The sequence below is a fragment of the Lycorma delicatula genome, chromosome 6 (genome assembly GCF_047948215.1).
Source record: "Lycorma delicatula isolate Av1 chromosome 6, ASM4794821v1, whole genome shotgun sequence".
Classification (NCBI taxonomy): domain Eukaryota; kingdom Metazoa; phylum Arthropoda; class Insecta; order Hemiptera; family Fulgoridae; genus Lycorma; species Lycorma delicatula.
Window position 1 is genome coordinate 27,454,056 of NC_134460.1, and position 16,945 is coordinate 27,471,000.

At 29.6% G+C, this 16,945-nt stretch overlaps 1 protein-coding gene across 2 annotated transcripts in view; it reads right to left on the reverse strand.

Moving 5' to 3' along the window:
* Positions 1-5,824: 5,824 nt before the first annotated feature.
* Positions 5,825-16,945, reverse strand: part of LOC142326776 (transmembrane protein 62-like) — a 91,951-nt gene continuing 80,830 nt past the window's right edge. For both annotated transcript variants that reach the window (XM_075369476.1, XM_075369475.1), the window contains one exon: positions 5,825-6,290. In XM_075369476.1, coding sequence (XP_075225591.1) covers positions 6,164-6,290 — 127 coding nt within the window. In that variant the 3' untranslated portion in view covers positions 5,825-6,163. The remainder of the gene's footprint in view (positions 6,291-16,945) is intronic.

A 16,945-nucleotide genomic window follows, 5' to 3' on the forward strand; every position in this document is an offset into this window, starting at 1 on the left:
TTTACCTAAATAATTACTTTTTTTTTATATCAAAACAAAATTTTTGATTCACTATGCTTCATGATAAAAACACCTGTAAATTCTTTGAAGAGGGTACTAATAAATTCTATTATGAATAACATACAAACGAATTTATGATACACTTAGTGTATAAGTAAATAAAGAAATAATACACATACTTAAATCTGTAATCTTGAATTAAAATTTTATAATAAATATTTATAGATTTTCTTTCCCAAAATAAAATGATCCATACCACATCATTTCAAATATTAGAAAAACTTTTTAAAAATATTCTCTTTAGCTTTTTTCTCAATAGTTAAACAATAATAAGACAACTGGATTCTGCAATCGGGGAAATGTATTAATGATGTTCCAACATAGAAAAAAAACATTTATTTCAGAATGCAAAAGAAGGGCTATTCTGTAATTAAAAATTATAATATTTTAAATTATTAGGTTGTCACTAAAGTGATACTTAATCCTAAAGAATTGTAATTTACACACACACACACAAAACTGGTTTAGACTTCATATTATAATTCCTTTTTGAATAAGTTCCTGTATATTACTGGTTCAGTATTTCAAATCATATACACATTACTTGGACAAAAAAAGAAGAAGAATATCATTGTTGTTTATGGGTTTTTAACCCATAAACTCAATGATATGAATATTGATTTATATATTTATCAATATTTCGTTTAAGTATTTCAAAGGAATATAATGACTTCTAGACTGTACACCTTTAAACTTACATTAATGAATAAATATATTTATTATATTATGTAAAATAATCTTTAAAAGTAAAATTATACTTCATATCATATGCAGATTATATGTTAATAAAATTCATAATTAACTTTCACCAAAACAAAACAGCAATAACAGTAATAAAGAGAACAATAAAAACATTAAAATAATTGAGGAATTATTCTCTTTAAATGCCACTTATTATATATATTATTTCATAGAAAGAAAGAAAACTAAGCTCTGTCGAGTTCTGTAATCATTGTATATCTAATACATAAAAAATAAATTACATGTCACATTGGTGTGCACAGAAACTAATATAAATGGTATTATCTCACGTATTATTTTGATTAATGAACCGCAGAATATTTTATATATATACTTTACAAAATACACTTCACAAATAAAAAAGAATTGTTAAATTTTAGAAGAGAAAATAAGCTATAAGCTGGTCTACAGTTTTGTGGGAGCAGGGAGTAGGAGACACGGCTTTACCTGATATCCCTTTAATCTTATTGTGTAGCTATCGAGCAGGAAATATGATCCTGAATTGGTCCATTGACAATCCTTTACCTGATTCTTCAGATCCTAGCATCCTCAACATGGAGAACCCTAGCAAGATGAGAACTTGTAATAGGGAAAAAGGGATCAAGGATAGGGGAAAGAAATAGGTAGTGAAAAAGTAACCTACCCCTCAGAGTAGATCGAGGAAGTTTACTGTTTTTTCCAGAACTCAAAATAAGCAATGAGACTTGCTGGACAAACTACCAACAAAGCCTTAAGTTCAATATAATGTTAAAAGCTATAATGTTAAATGTTACATAATGTTATAGTAAATAATAATAATGTTAATGTTGTATGTTATAATGTTACATTATTTAAAAAAATAAAACAACTTTAAAAAACCTAAAAACTAGAATAAGATATTTATTTGAATTAGAATATGATATATTTTTGAAGTTGCACTAAATTAAGGATTGCCAAGTTAATGTAGTTTTTAATTTGGTACAGACCTCAGTTTTCTTATAAATTTTGTTTTATTTTATAACGCGAGTTTTTATATTTTTCTTTATCTAGTACTTTTTTCAGTATCAATCTGAAGTTTTATTGCCACATTTCTGTCGATTCAGTTTAAATTAGTTTTAGATTACATCTTTATACTAATATTCAAATTTATTTAAATTATTTTTAATATTTTCATGATTATTTTGACTAATTATATATTTTCTTAGACATAACTATTCTGCACTCATGACAAAATTTAAACCATCTTTTCAAGCACACTTAATATAAAACTTAACCCCCACTTAGAGATGTAAAAAAAATTGGTTTTACAGTTACTTTTACCTTGGTTATATTGATTTGAAATATTAACTAATATATATGGTAATTTTCAGGGGACCCGGCTTACAGTTGATAATATAGTTCAAAATTGTTATAAATAAGAGACTATGTAAATAAAAAAAAATACAAAGAATGTAGGTTGTAAATAGCAACTAACTGAATTCATTATCTTGTAAATGCTGAATAATGAAAGAATTTTTTACTAAACACAGTATCTCACACATACCAAGATGATAAATGATTTAACTGTCATTTGTGACATAATGAAAGGAATTTCAACCATTATAAAAGTTGAATAGGTTGCAATTAAGAGAATACTCTAAGATAGTCTGCTAGTAATCTATTTTACTTATATTCTAGTAATACCATTACACTGTAATAATTTTATGTATGAATGTAAGAGTGTACAATCTAATTAGATGTAGAAAATGAATGGAATAGTAATGAAAGGATTATCTTGCTACACATTCTTTACTGTAATTGAAATACATCAATTTTTTTTGTTTAAATCAAATTTCATGAAAATCATCTATGGATGTTGGGGATAAGAATAAAAATGAGGGGTAAAAATAAAAATGAATAAATGAGGTAAGAATTTTTTACAATGCAATTCATAATTCTGTAGTATTTAGACCTGTGAACTGCTTTTATCCAATTCCACTAAATCTCAATTATAATTACGCAGGAAGCCATGAATAGTTTTTAGAATTTAGTACCGTCTCTACAGATATAGTTTTTTCTTATGTGTGGATGGCTAGAAACCTATTTACTTTGGTTAGTTAAAACTATAGCCGAGGTATAAATAAAAAATCATAAATATTTCATGTTCAAATAAAAAATAAACTAATTTGGTTCTATAAATTTTATTCATAAATAAGTTACTTGCTATTCTTTAATCTTGCCTCCCCAAATGAAATGAAACCTTGTTTCATCATTAAAGTTTTGTAGTATGTAGCCAAACTACTTTGCTATTACAAAACATATGTGGTTTCTGAAAAGTGGTAAATGCATAATTTATATTCTTGCTGAAATACTGTCCTCCTGCACTGGGAAGTGTCATTTGCTGAATAATTGCTCAGTTTATCACTGTAAATTGTATAAATCAAATATTGTACCTATATAAATAACACTAAATGCATGGCCATTATCATTTTACACACAAAAAAAAAAGTAGCATTTAATGTCTTTGATGACAATGCACACAACATTGTTACTTTTTAATTGTATTAATAACTACAGTAGTTACAAATGATAATTCTCTATAGTCCAGCACTGAAAGAGCTATTTATAATATAACCAATTAAGAAAATTGGCTTCAACAGACTGAACATTTTACAGGAAATTAAACATACAATAAAAACTGTTCAAAAAATCTGATATGGACATCACATGACTTCCTTGTACGCCTATTAAATTACATATACACATTTTTAAAAGTACATAAAATTTTATTTCATTAATTAGTTGACATTTTTTCATATTTTTTTTATTGTTATTATTGAATTACGCGGGTTATTTTTTTTTCAAGGTCCGATCGGTCATGAAATTAAAACCACACTGAAAATAAAAATTTTTTTATTTGTAACAAGTACTTACATAGTTATGCTATTACTCTACATAGTCACCACTCCGATTTAGACATTTTTCGTAGCGTGGTACAGACTTTCCAATACCCTCGTCATAGAACAGAGCCACCTGTGTTTTCAGCCATGTTTCTACACTGGTCTGCAGCTCGATGTCTGTACCAAAATGTTGTCCTTCGCCAACGTTTCATGTGAGCAAAGAGGTGAAAATTGGATGAGTCAAGTCCAGGCTGTATGGTGGGCGATCAAACATTTCCCAACGAAAACGCTGCAGGAGCTTCTTTGTTACAGCTGCAGTGTGTGGCTGAGCATTGTCATGAAGAAAGACAATGCCTGATGACAACATTCCTCTCCGCTTATTCTGAATTGCTCTTCATAGACGTTGAAGAGTCACACAGTATGAGGCTGCAGTAATGGTCGTGCCACGTTCCATGAATTCCACCAAGAGAACCCCATTCTAGTCCCAGAACAAAGTAGCCATACACTTTCTGTTGGAGAAGGTTCACTTGAACTTCTTTGGTTTACTGGGAGAGTGATAATGCATCCACTGATTGGATTGTTCTTTTGTTTCTTCAGTTTCGAAATGGACCCATGTCTCGTCCCCTGTGACAATTTTGTTCAAAAAATCTTCTCCTTCAATGTGTTAGCACTGGAGAAACGTTAGGGAGGCATCCATTCTCATTGTTTTGTGATGGTCGGACAGCATCTTGGGAACCCACCTCGCACACAGTTTGCGGTACTGAAGTCTCTCACTCACAATGGTGTAGAGAGCTGACCTTGAAATATCAGGAAACTAATCACTCAATACAGAAATTGTGAACCGACGATTTTCTCGAATTGCCTCATCCACTCGCTCAACAAATCATCGGTTGACACTCGCTTCCTTCCCTGACCACCTGCATCATGAACATCTGTACATCCTGCTTTAAAGTTCCTACACCATTGTCGGACTTTGCTGTCACTCACTGAATTTTCATCGTACACATTACTTATTTGTCGATTAATTTCAGCTGCATTACACCCCTCAGCCTGAAGAAATCGAATTACCGCACGCACTTCACACTTGGCAGGAGATGCTATTGTTGTAGGCATGTTTACGTGCTAGCTATGTGTTCAAAACTAAACAAAGTGACGCGGCATGATTGAAGGCCATACTAGAGACACTGCGCAACACATAAGCGCAAAGGTTCATCCGATTTTTTCGTGGGTTTTTATTTTGCGACTGATCGGACCTTGAAAAAAAATAATAACCCTCGTACTATTTATAGTAAGAGTTTTTTTACAATCAGAGGTTCATAATTATTAGTAAATCAATATATTTAAATTACAAAAAAAGTTAAAAAGAAAAGTTAAAGTCTTGATTTGAACCAATGTACCTTACAAGATCCAAATATTTCATTAATTAAAATTTTATTTGGCTATAACTCTGGAACCAATGAAAATAAGTATCACTTATGATATATCATTGAAAAGCTGTCAATGGGAGCTTATTACTGTAGTTTATAAAAAGCCCAAAATCCAAAAGAATTTGGATTTTGGGCACTTTTGGTTCAGTCGATTGCAATCAAAAGGGGGACTGTTGTAACTACATGTTATATCACTCCTAAATACAAAATTTCAACATCCTACGGCTAATCATTTTTGAGTTATGCAAGATACATACATAAGTATGTACATACAAATGTCATGCCAAAACTAGTCAAAATGGGTTCAAGATGGTCAAAATGGATATATCTGTAGAAAAGTGAAAACCAAAATTTTTCAAGATCACAGACTTTTACTTTATACAAGGAATTAAAAAACACACTCTAATTACAGTCAACTTCTTTCCACTCCTGGACTACCTGAATCTTGTATGGATGAAAGTTTAAATCTAGGCTCAACAATCTTCTCAAAGTGAGAAGAAATAAGCCCAATACTGTGGATTCTGCAGGAATGAGATTCTGACTTCAACACAGTTTCTGACATTTGGATACATTTGTGTGACCTGAATGCTTTTTACTAATCATGGAGCCAATAACTTCGAAATTTTACTACAAACTCACAGATTGAAAATTTACATTTTCAATCATCTAACATTTTTCAACACTTACTTGACAGTATTTTATGATCACAAAATGAATACCTGGAAGAAAGATGTATAATTTGATAATATGAATATATTTTATTCATTAAAACATAAATATTTATGAAATTAATAAAAAGAAAAAACTTAAATTAAATTTTTTTTAAACTGAAAGATTAAATTCAATAAGTTAACATGCTACTTTATTAAATAAACAAATAACATTACTTACTATATACATTTCATATAACCAACTTTAGAATAAATATATTATTCATAATAATTTACTCTCAGGTAATTGTATCACATAATATAGTTTTTACTAGATGAAACCATAATTACACACATATAATAAAACAATAAAAAATACATAAAATTCTAAAATGTATCTAAATAATAATTTAATAAATTATAATATTTAAATTAATAATTCAGGCAATGATTCCATAGTGGTAACAGTAGAATTTCTATCACTTATTCCAGATTCATGTTGATCTTTACCCACTTCATCCTCATTATTAGCATTGATATCAAAACTTGATAATCTTTTAACATGAAACAAAATCATAAAAAAAAGAAAACAAAAGAAAATTACAAAATTAATATATTAATACCATTACTACATAAAACAATTTAAAGATTTTTTTTAACCTCCAGATCCACCATTAGATATTTCTTCAGAGAATGAGATAAATGATTTATGGCGTGTATGAAAATGCCATGCCTGACCGGGATTCGAACCCAGGACCTCCAGATGAAAGGCTGTGCTGCCACCACTCATGCTATGGAGGCCAGCATTTAAAGATTCTTAACAAATAATATCATTACTTAAATAAAACTATAACAAAACAGTTAGTAGTAAATCATAATTAGAAAAAAATAAGGGGAAAAACATACACTAAAATAGCACTGAACAGTAAAAGTGAATGGACTGAAAAGTGTTTTAATCGTGGTTTTTTTCTCACTTATTGTTGTGAATTCCAATTCATTTGAAAAAATCTAAAAGAATTAGGTTAAATTATGCCAAAAAGTACCCTGTTTTCCTAGTAATCCAATTTAAATAACCCAAAATTTTGTAAGAAATAATAATTAATAAATTAGTTTGCAGATTTTGCAGTAGTACACTACAGAAATCTATACTATTATAAACATGTAAAATAAACATATATCTATAAATACATACATGTACATGTAATAAATCTCTGTATATATATAAATAGAACTATGCATCTGGTAATTAATTACATTTCATCATAAGGTTATATCTACAGTAAGGCAGGTCCTTTACTGCTTGTCCATCTTTTCCTCTGTTTTACCTTAAATTTTACATTGTTACTTGTTATAGAACAATTTCTTTTTCTTTTATAACCCCAAATATTTGTGAAAATAAAGCCCAAAAGAGGGTAGCTAAGGTAAACCTTAAAATTAGTAAAATTATTTAATTACAAACATGAACAATTAGAAGAATCATTCCTAAAAATGTTGTTTTCCAGAATATTATGAACAATTCATACAATAACAGTAATTATAGTTTTTTTTAATGAGATTTATCATAGATTTTAGAGGATGGAATGAATATTCAGCTCCTTCATAATAGAATATAGGTTACCAGACTAAACCCGTACAAAATACAGAGCGTTTCAAAATGAATATCAGGGTTTTAATGCTGTGTAATATTTCTCAAGTTTCACATACATTAATTAATTAAATATGAAATGAAAAAGCAACTCAAACAATTTTAGCTGTGTGCAAGTTCATAAAATGTTTCCTGTACCTTGCACTTGAAAGCATTAATAGCAAAGATGGTGACCCCCTCCTAACAGAAAGCATTATGTGTTATTTTGCAGTTTGCAAAGTGTGAATTTATAATTACCTTTCAATGTGCATTCTGCTGTGAATCCCCGAGTGACAATAACATTTGTAGATGGTATAAACAATTTGAAACCACTGGCTGTATTTGTAACTGGAAGAGTACAGGATGACTGAGTGGGTCCAAAGACAATGTTGAACGTTTAACAAAATTTTTCATGTGTAGTCCTAGGAAATCTGCTAAGAAGGGTAGCCGTGAATTAACAATTCCAGTGATGTCTGTGTGGAAAATTTAACGAAGTACTTATAACTGCATCCATATCATTTACAGCTGTTACAAGCCTTAAGCTGAAACCTACAGATTATGGTTTGCGTGCTAGCTTCGCAAATGAAACGATCCACCATGATGATGAAGACGTTCTTTATTGTGTCATATTCAGTGATGAGCCAACATTTCATATTAAAGGTACAGTAATCTCTCATAATGTGCACATCACAGGATCATAAAATTCTATGAAATATTGCAGTATGAATGAGACTCCCCAAAAATGAATGTCTTTTTTCCTTTTCCCAACGGCAAGTTTATAGGCTATTTTGTTTCGCAGAAGCAAGTATGTTTGGAATGAACTATCTTGATATGGTACAACTACAGCTCTTTCCTCAACTGTAATAAGAACCACAGAACTTTATTTGGCAACAAGATAGTGCACCTCCTCACTGGCTGTATGTGATTAGTTGAATGAAGTTTTCTCCAACCACTGGATTTTCGCCGGGACCAGATGGCAGGGTTTGTGTGTCGTGGCCTCCACATTCACCCAATGAGATTTTTTATTCTTTGGGTGTTTATAAAAGATCTCGTGAATGTCCCACCAATACCAGATGGCTACTCAACTTGAGGCACAGGATTGAAGTAGCTTTTGCTTCCATTACTCCAGAGTTGCTGATTAAAGTATGGGATGAACTCTCATATCGGCTGGATGTGTCCCTTGTGATGAATAGTGCTCACATTGAACATTAAGGTAAAAACTGTTTGAGTTGCTCTTTCATTTCATATATAACTTATTGTGCATTACATGTACAATTTACATGTAAGTAAAACTTAATAAATATTACATAACTTTAAAACCCCAATATTAATTTTGAAACACACAGTATTTTATATACAATAATAATAAGAGGAAGAAGTTTTAACAATTTCAAACAATTTTTAATTCAAAATAAAAAAAAAAATTAGATTCACTACTGAATAGAAACTTAACAATCATTTCATTAAATGTTTATTATGTTGTAATTTATAATATTGTTCACGTAATCTTAATATTAGAAATAAAACTCAGCACAGTAAATCACTAATTTGAGTTTAATAATTAGAATACACCCGTACACTGTTTTTGTGCATAGCTCCTGATTCTTTGTTAATATCGCTTAACGGCCAATTGTTTATAGGGTCATTTAGTTCCGGTGCCAAAGTGGTCCGATTATCCAGAATCTACTGTATTAGATTTTAAACTCTAATACTAGGAACAGAATAAGAAATTACTCTTTTATACTTCCAACTGTTACTGAAGCTATGATAGTTGACAGAATGAAAGGAAATATAATGCAAATAAGAAAAAATTAATGGCAAAAACCTTGTGCAGGTTATATAAATTGTACAGCTCCTAATACAATTTTCATATAACTAATTATAATGTACAAAAATGTAAATTTTGTTCGACTTACATAAAAGGATGAACAGTAACTGGATTATCAGTGCAAATACGTAAAGCACTTACCACGAAATCTAATTCATCTGTTGATAACTAATGTCATGAATTCTGACATTAATTATGAAAGGAGAAGAGATTATCAACAGGATTTCTGGTAAAACAAAGTCTACTCGACGAGTAAAATTAGGCTGATAAATATCAATTAGGTTAAACAAATTAAATGAATAATGTTTCGTTCAAATGTAAGAAAAATAATAAACTCGAACAAAACTCTATCGGTAGTATACAACAATTTAAAAGATATATTTACATAAATAAGAATACATTTAAATAACTTATCTTGGTTTAGATTTTCAAACAGAATTCTGAAAATTGGATAACTAAAAGAAAATAACCACACATGGTCAACGAATGAATTTCATAGTTAAAAATACTAGTAAATGATAAATAGCAAAGTAAAAGTATTTTAAAAACAATGACAAAAAGGAAAAATTATATAAATGATCACGGTTCATGAAAATTCATGGAAATGGAAGAGGCTGGTATAGGACAAAGGTTATGACTCTAATAGGTGCTGCCAAAAACAAGTTACTTTACAAGAAGATAATTATGAAAATCTCATTGAGACATGAAATAATGCAAAATTTAATCTAAAACCCTTGATTAAATGTACAATACTGAAGAATGAGAACAAATTTTTTTTTCTTTATTTTTACAGCACTGATAAAAAGAGGCTACTTAGAACAAAATTATACCGACACACATAGTTATCACTTTTAAATTGTGTAACTAGTATAAATTTTAAATAATAGCAGTGATGAGCCACTAAGTAGGTTACATATATTTTAAAAATTCAGGAATTCAAAAAAAAGATAAAATAATTTTGTAATTTTTTTAAGAGTACTTTACAGACACATATTAGTTATATCCTAGTATTCATATATTAGCCAGGATTTTTTTTTTATCACACATATTTTTGTAAATTAAATGCATACATATTTATTGTAATAAATCCTTGTGTAAAAGCTTATAAAAATGAGTATTTACATGTCTACAAAAATGTTAGCCTTATCTTATTGTAAAGAATGGAAAGCAGCACAGCATTAATAATCTGAAATTCAACAACAAATGAAACTATCACAAAAATCAGACTACATTGAAAAATTAAATTCTGTTGGTTTGTATTTGTTAAGATTACTTTTAGTATGTATTATACTATTCTTTAACAATATTCATGTCAGAAAACTGATAACAACACCCAAAAATAGTATTAAATTTCTGAAAATAGCACTACAACTGATTATAATGACAAGAAATGTTATATTAATTGCAATCTTTAGAAGAATTTGAATGCTGTTCTAAATAAGGATTAGGTTTTCCATTTTATTTAACTATTTAAACTAAAAAAAACAAAAAAAAAACTAAAATATCTGTTCCTCTGCAAAAAATTATTTTGCATATTTTTTAATACCTATTGTTAAACTCCGAGTACTAAATCTAGAAAGTAAATGTATGGAGAAAACATTGCTCTTACACTCAATGTAAGAATTTTGAAGGGAAAAACTTTTGGGAGAAGACCTGGAGACAATTAGTAAGTATTTTTAAATAGTTTTAGTTTGAAGCCCAACTCTTCAAAGAAAGATGTAAGCTTCTTCCATTTCAGTAACACAAATACTAACAGAAAATTAAAAGTTTCATTGTTAGGGAAGAGAGTAGAATCATAATCCTATCACACTATCTGGGTGTGGCTATATATGAGAGTTGACAAACAAAAACCATTTTAGAATAATACTTAAGAAATAGGAATGTGTATCAGTATTATACATAAACTATTAAGGAACTACATCAGAAAGATGTAGATGTGTTTCACAGTTCATTCTTCCTTATTTTTTATTTTTTTTACTAAGTGGCAGAATACTGCATCCAATTTGGCTAAACAGTGGGCACATGCTGCTTAATAAACTGTTTTATTGTTAATGATACTGTTTTCTGTCAAAATGGATTCCAGCTCTGGCTAACAAAATACTCATTCCCACACCTTCAGTTACAAACTGCCTCAATAAATCTATGGAACAAGCTTGACAACCCGGAATCAGTCATTAATCAAATTAGGGCAAGGCAGATAAGACTAAGACTGGAATCTCATTAATTTGCAGAAGGCCTCTTCTAAGTGAAGACTGTGGCATTCAACTATTACTATAAGAAGCACAGTATAATAATTACAATAGTAATAATTCTCAATAGGATTGGAGCTGCCTAAATGTGTGTTCCTGATTTTTATTTACCAAGAGTTCTTTGGTTCAAGTTAAAACAAGTAAACAGTGCGTTGAAGACACTAATATATGAATAATAAGTGGGGAATTTCACAGGCAGTTGACTGTTACTGTGTTCAGCAGAATCAAGTAATTAGCACTTTGTTAGACAACCCCCAAAAAAGTTTTACTAACAAGAACCTCATATATTTTTAAAACTACACCAGCAGCACTTACATGGTTAAAAAAGTTTGATGTTGACCTCTAAAAAACAAAGTTTAAATTTTGTAATTGACAAATGTAACTATTGCAGTAGTACATATTAAAGCACATAATTATTTGAATAAATACATGTTAATTACTGTAATATACTATATAACACATAATGTTAAATTAAATAAAAAAATTTGTAAATATATTTTAAATTCATCAATATTTAAAAATAAAAAAAATTCCCAACAAATTTTATTTTGCAATACAGTTCAATTTATTGAAAATTTCAGCAATGAATACACTTAGTTCTAACTGATTCAGACTATTAATGCTTTACTGCAGAAACATATGCATTTACACCTAATAAACACAGGTAACATGATTATCAACTTACAACACTTATGCCAAATTTAATATAAAATTTCTTTTAATGTTTTTAATACTAAATTTTTAAAGTAACATATATTTTTTTTATCGAATCATATTACAGATATATTGAATATGAACATTAATAAAAAAAATTTGTACTAATTATAACCTTTTAAAACAATTATTAAAAAATATTAAAAATTCTAATGTTAAAATTTAAGTTCACACAAATTGGACGATTGTTATTTAAAATTAATTGTAAATTAAATAAATAGCAATACTGGAGCAGATTCTCCAATATACTTAAGTCAATAATAATACAAACTAATAATACACTTAAGTCAATATACTTAAACTGAGTCATTAAATCTGATAGCAAATAACACACACTGTAATCAATCAACCATTTGAATTTTTTAATATTAAATATTACCCTGAATTTCTGATTTTTTAAAAATATATCTAATCCCATAACATACATTCTAATACATAAGTACCAATCAAATCCTACAACTTAAAAAACATTAAAAAAAAATTCAGACTAAATAAAATCTAAAACTTATTAGGTGAAAGGTAAAAACTTCAGAAAGTCTCCTACTTTTAGCCCCCAAAAGTGATCCTGAACACATATAAAACCAGTTCTGACATTCTAGAATAACTAATTTTACTACGTAATATATTAACAATAAAATCATCTTCTTTAATTATTACTCATATTATCTTTACAAAAACTTAACTCATTACTTTAATAAAAAATGTAAACATAATGTAATTTCTTATTTTTTAATAATGGCAAAAATTAAACTAAATGAAATGAAACACAATGTAGCTTCATGATATTTACAATTTGAAATTGCTTAACTGATTTGAGTATTATTTTCTCCCTTCCTAGCACTGTCACTCTAAAATTCGTAGCTGACGCATTTCAGGTCCATTCTCAAAATTATTTTTAGCACTCTGCATAAAGTTTGGAAAATGGAGGTACTCCAAAATGTATCAACTATGAATGTTAGAGAGACAATGCTAGGAAGGGCAAAAAATAACACTAACCAATTATGATAGTTCTAGCAGAAATATAAAATATTGTGTCAATTTGAAATTGTTTAATTATGCGAGATTCTCTTTAAGTTGAGAAATTTAAAAGCCCAAATTAAACTGAACTATACTTCATCACCACATATAAATTGGATTACATACTTTGTAATATTGTGGAAACTGTATAAGTAAACAACACTTTCTGATAAATAACAACTGTCAAACAACTCCTTTATACATAAAATAATGATCACAAATTTTAGCAATTCAAAACCAAGCTGATATACTTCTATTATTGAGCTGTGTTCATCTACATATAGATGCTGAGTCAGAAAGTAAAATGTTTGAAGATAATGATTAGAATAATTTGTTAAGAACATGTCAATGGAGAGTTGTATATAAAATAAGACACTTTTTAAAAAAATTACCACAATACAGACAAAATTATACTAAAAGAATAAATAAATCATTTATGAATACCTTTTACAGCATTATATTCACTCCAGTATAGTTTCTATTTTTTTTCCTTACTTTTATATAATAATATCTCTGTAATGAGTGAACAATTTTTTACTTTGTCTCATACAGCTAAGTACCATACCCATTTTCCTGCACAATCATTACTTGATCTGTATGCTTTTCCAATGAATAATATTTTTCACATCAGTTTTTTAAGATAAGAATATGGCTTTCCTGCAACTTAAGAAGTAGCTGTAAAGTTTTATCAAGAAGTGGGCATCCTTCCTGACAAAGTATCAGCTGGGATGATGAGACTGCTTTACATTTTAGGGTTATTTGTAGATATTACAAATTCACATGTTGCAACAAGGTGAAAATACTTATGGGTTACTGGTTTGTTAATCCAAGAGTGCCATTTGTAATTGCCTTTCATTTTGTTTTCTTGTGGTTCTATGGGCTAATGTCTGTGAAATTCTGTAACCATATGAGGTCTGTAAATAAAGTAATGAGACTAGTTTTTTTGGCAGCCAAAAAGGACAAAGTGGCAACACTAAAGTTACTAGTAAATATATGGTTATACGAACAGCTGATTTATATTAGGTATTAATATTTTTAGTCTAATGTTGTCACATGAGACGTAAATAAACTTCTCATGAAACGAGTTTTTGTTGTGCATTACAAAAATGACTGATACTAATTATAGGCAACGTTGTGCAATCAAATTGTGTGTTAAACTCTGTGGAAATGCTACTGAAACTTTTTAAAATTGAAAAGAGCATATGGAGATGATGCTCTGCAACAAGCCCAAGTTTTTAGGTGGTTTAAAGCATTTTCAGATGACCATGAATCAGTTGCGGTGATCCACACTCTGGAACACCGTTAACGTCAAAAAGTGACAACAATGTTGAACGAATCAGACTTGATATAGTACAACGGTGATTAACTGTCAGAATGATTGCAGAACAATTGAATTTGAACCATACCACAGAGTCTATCAAATTTTGACATGAAAAAAGTTTGTGCAAAATTGGTTCCAAAAAACCCACTGTTGAACAGAAAAACAACGTGGAAGTATGCCGTGATCTATGGTGAATTGAAACTCATCCTGATTTTCTAAAAAATTTTATTACTAGTGATGAATCTTGGATATTTGAGTACAACCCAGAAACTAAACGCCAGAGCAAGGAGTAGTAGCACACTTCAAACTCACCACGTCCCAAAAAAACAAAACCATGCTAATTTGTTTCTTCAACAGTAATGGCATTGTCCATAAGATGTTTTTGCCTACAGGACAGATTGTAAATCAATATGTTTACTGAGAAATTCTTGAAAGACTGCGGAAAAGAGTTGCCCATGTGAGACCAGCCATCAAAGACAACTGGATGCTGCATCATGACAATGCACCTTGTCACACTACACTCTCAATTAATAAGTTTTTGGCAAAGAAAAAAATTCCTGTAGTTTCTCAACCACCTTATTCACCTGACTTGAGTCCCTGCAACTTTTTCCTGTTCCTGAATTTAAAAAACATCTCAAAGGACATCATTTTTGAACAGTATAAAACATTTAAAAAAAATGTAACTGACTATCTGAAGGATATTCTGGTTTCTGAGTTCCAACACTGCTATGAAGAGTGTGGGAAAACCGTTTGAAGCGTTGCATAGCTTCCCAAGGGAACTATTTTGAAGATGATAGAATCCATATATTATATCCAAAAATAACTGGACTGTAAATAAAAAGTTTTTCTGAACCAGTCTCATTACTTTATTTACAGACCTCTTAAGTGAATATATCAATGGGTTTAGCAAAAGACTGGAAGAGTCACACATGCAAGTTGTGCGTAGTTGTGGAGAACTCTCAAGAAAAAATTTAAATTGGAGTCTCAAGACAAAACTGATGTAAATCTGTTTTCACAATGGAAAAATTATGCTAAACGGGTGTATTTACAATAGTGGGTTTTTGGAGCTAAACAAGAAAGAAGTGTTTTCTTGTAAAAGTAATGGATCACTTATTTTCTACTTCAATGATTCCTATCACAAGAAATACTGAGCAAGGGACAATGATATAATAATTATAAGGAGTGTTTTGTTAAGTCCGTACAAAGTCAGAGCAACAGTTGTACTGTATTGTTGAGATCATTCTTAGTTTCTCACATCTTCATTAGGAACAAACACTAAATTTCAGTCAGATACATTCATTATTATGTCATTGATAGTTGTTCGAGTCGATGACGTAATGTTATTTGTGAAAATTACAAGAAAGAGAATTTCATACAACTGTAATTTTTTTTCTGAAATAGAAAACCGTACAGGAAACTAAAACCAAAATGGATAAATATTATGGTGAGTCAGCTCCATTGATTAGAACATTTTACAAGTTTTTAGATTATTTTTGAAGTGGCCATATGAGCAAAAGCACTGTTGAATGTTCCAGATGGCCTCATGAATTACAACTGCATATAATATGGAAAAAATCCTTGATATAATAAAAAAGGTACAAGACTGAAAGTGTATGAAATTAAGACACAAGCATCTCAAATGTACAATTGGGTCATATTTTACACAAATATTTACATGTCTAAAAGTTGTCCACAGATGACTGCCACGTTTGCTCACAATTGATCAAAGGTGTGAATTAGTAAACCTTTCTAAGCATCGTTTGGGCTGTTTCAACAACAACGTTTGGGCTGTTTCAAGAGGGATTTTTGTACCATTTTATAGCAGTTTATGAATCTTGGATATATAAGTACTGTACTGAAAACTGTCAAGAAAGTTGCACCAAAGAAAGCAAAAACCATTTCTAGAGCAGGAAAGATGATGGCCACTGTCTTTTGGGATGCTCATAACATAATTTCCACTGAAATTTTGGAGCAAAGGGTAAAATAATAGCTGGTAAATTTTATGCATCTTTGATGTATCGTCTAAATGAGGAAATAAAAAAAAAAAACTATCACATTTGACAAACAAGAAGGTTCTTTTTCACCAAGACAATGCATTTGCTCACTCTTTCCTGATTGCAACAGCAAAACTGTTCAAATTATGCTACAGAATTCTTCTGCCTCCTGTACTTGTAAGACTTACACTTTCAGTCAATTAGCTTGCTGGAAAGAGTAACACAAATTGATGAAGTTATTGCCAAAATATTTCCCTGTTTTGAATAAATCATCCTTTAAGGACAGGATCAAATACTTGAGCATCAATGGACTAAGAATATAGATTTAAAAAAAGAGTTATGTTGAAAAATTTTTTTAAATTTCCAAAAAACTGGTTGTTCTTTATCTTTGTAGGACTTATAAGGTACTTCTTTCATAATAAATAAAATAGAAAAAGTGAAATTCATTAATTTTAAAGTGAA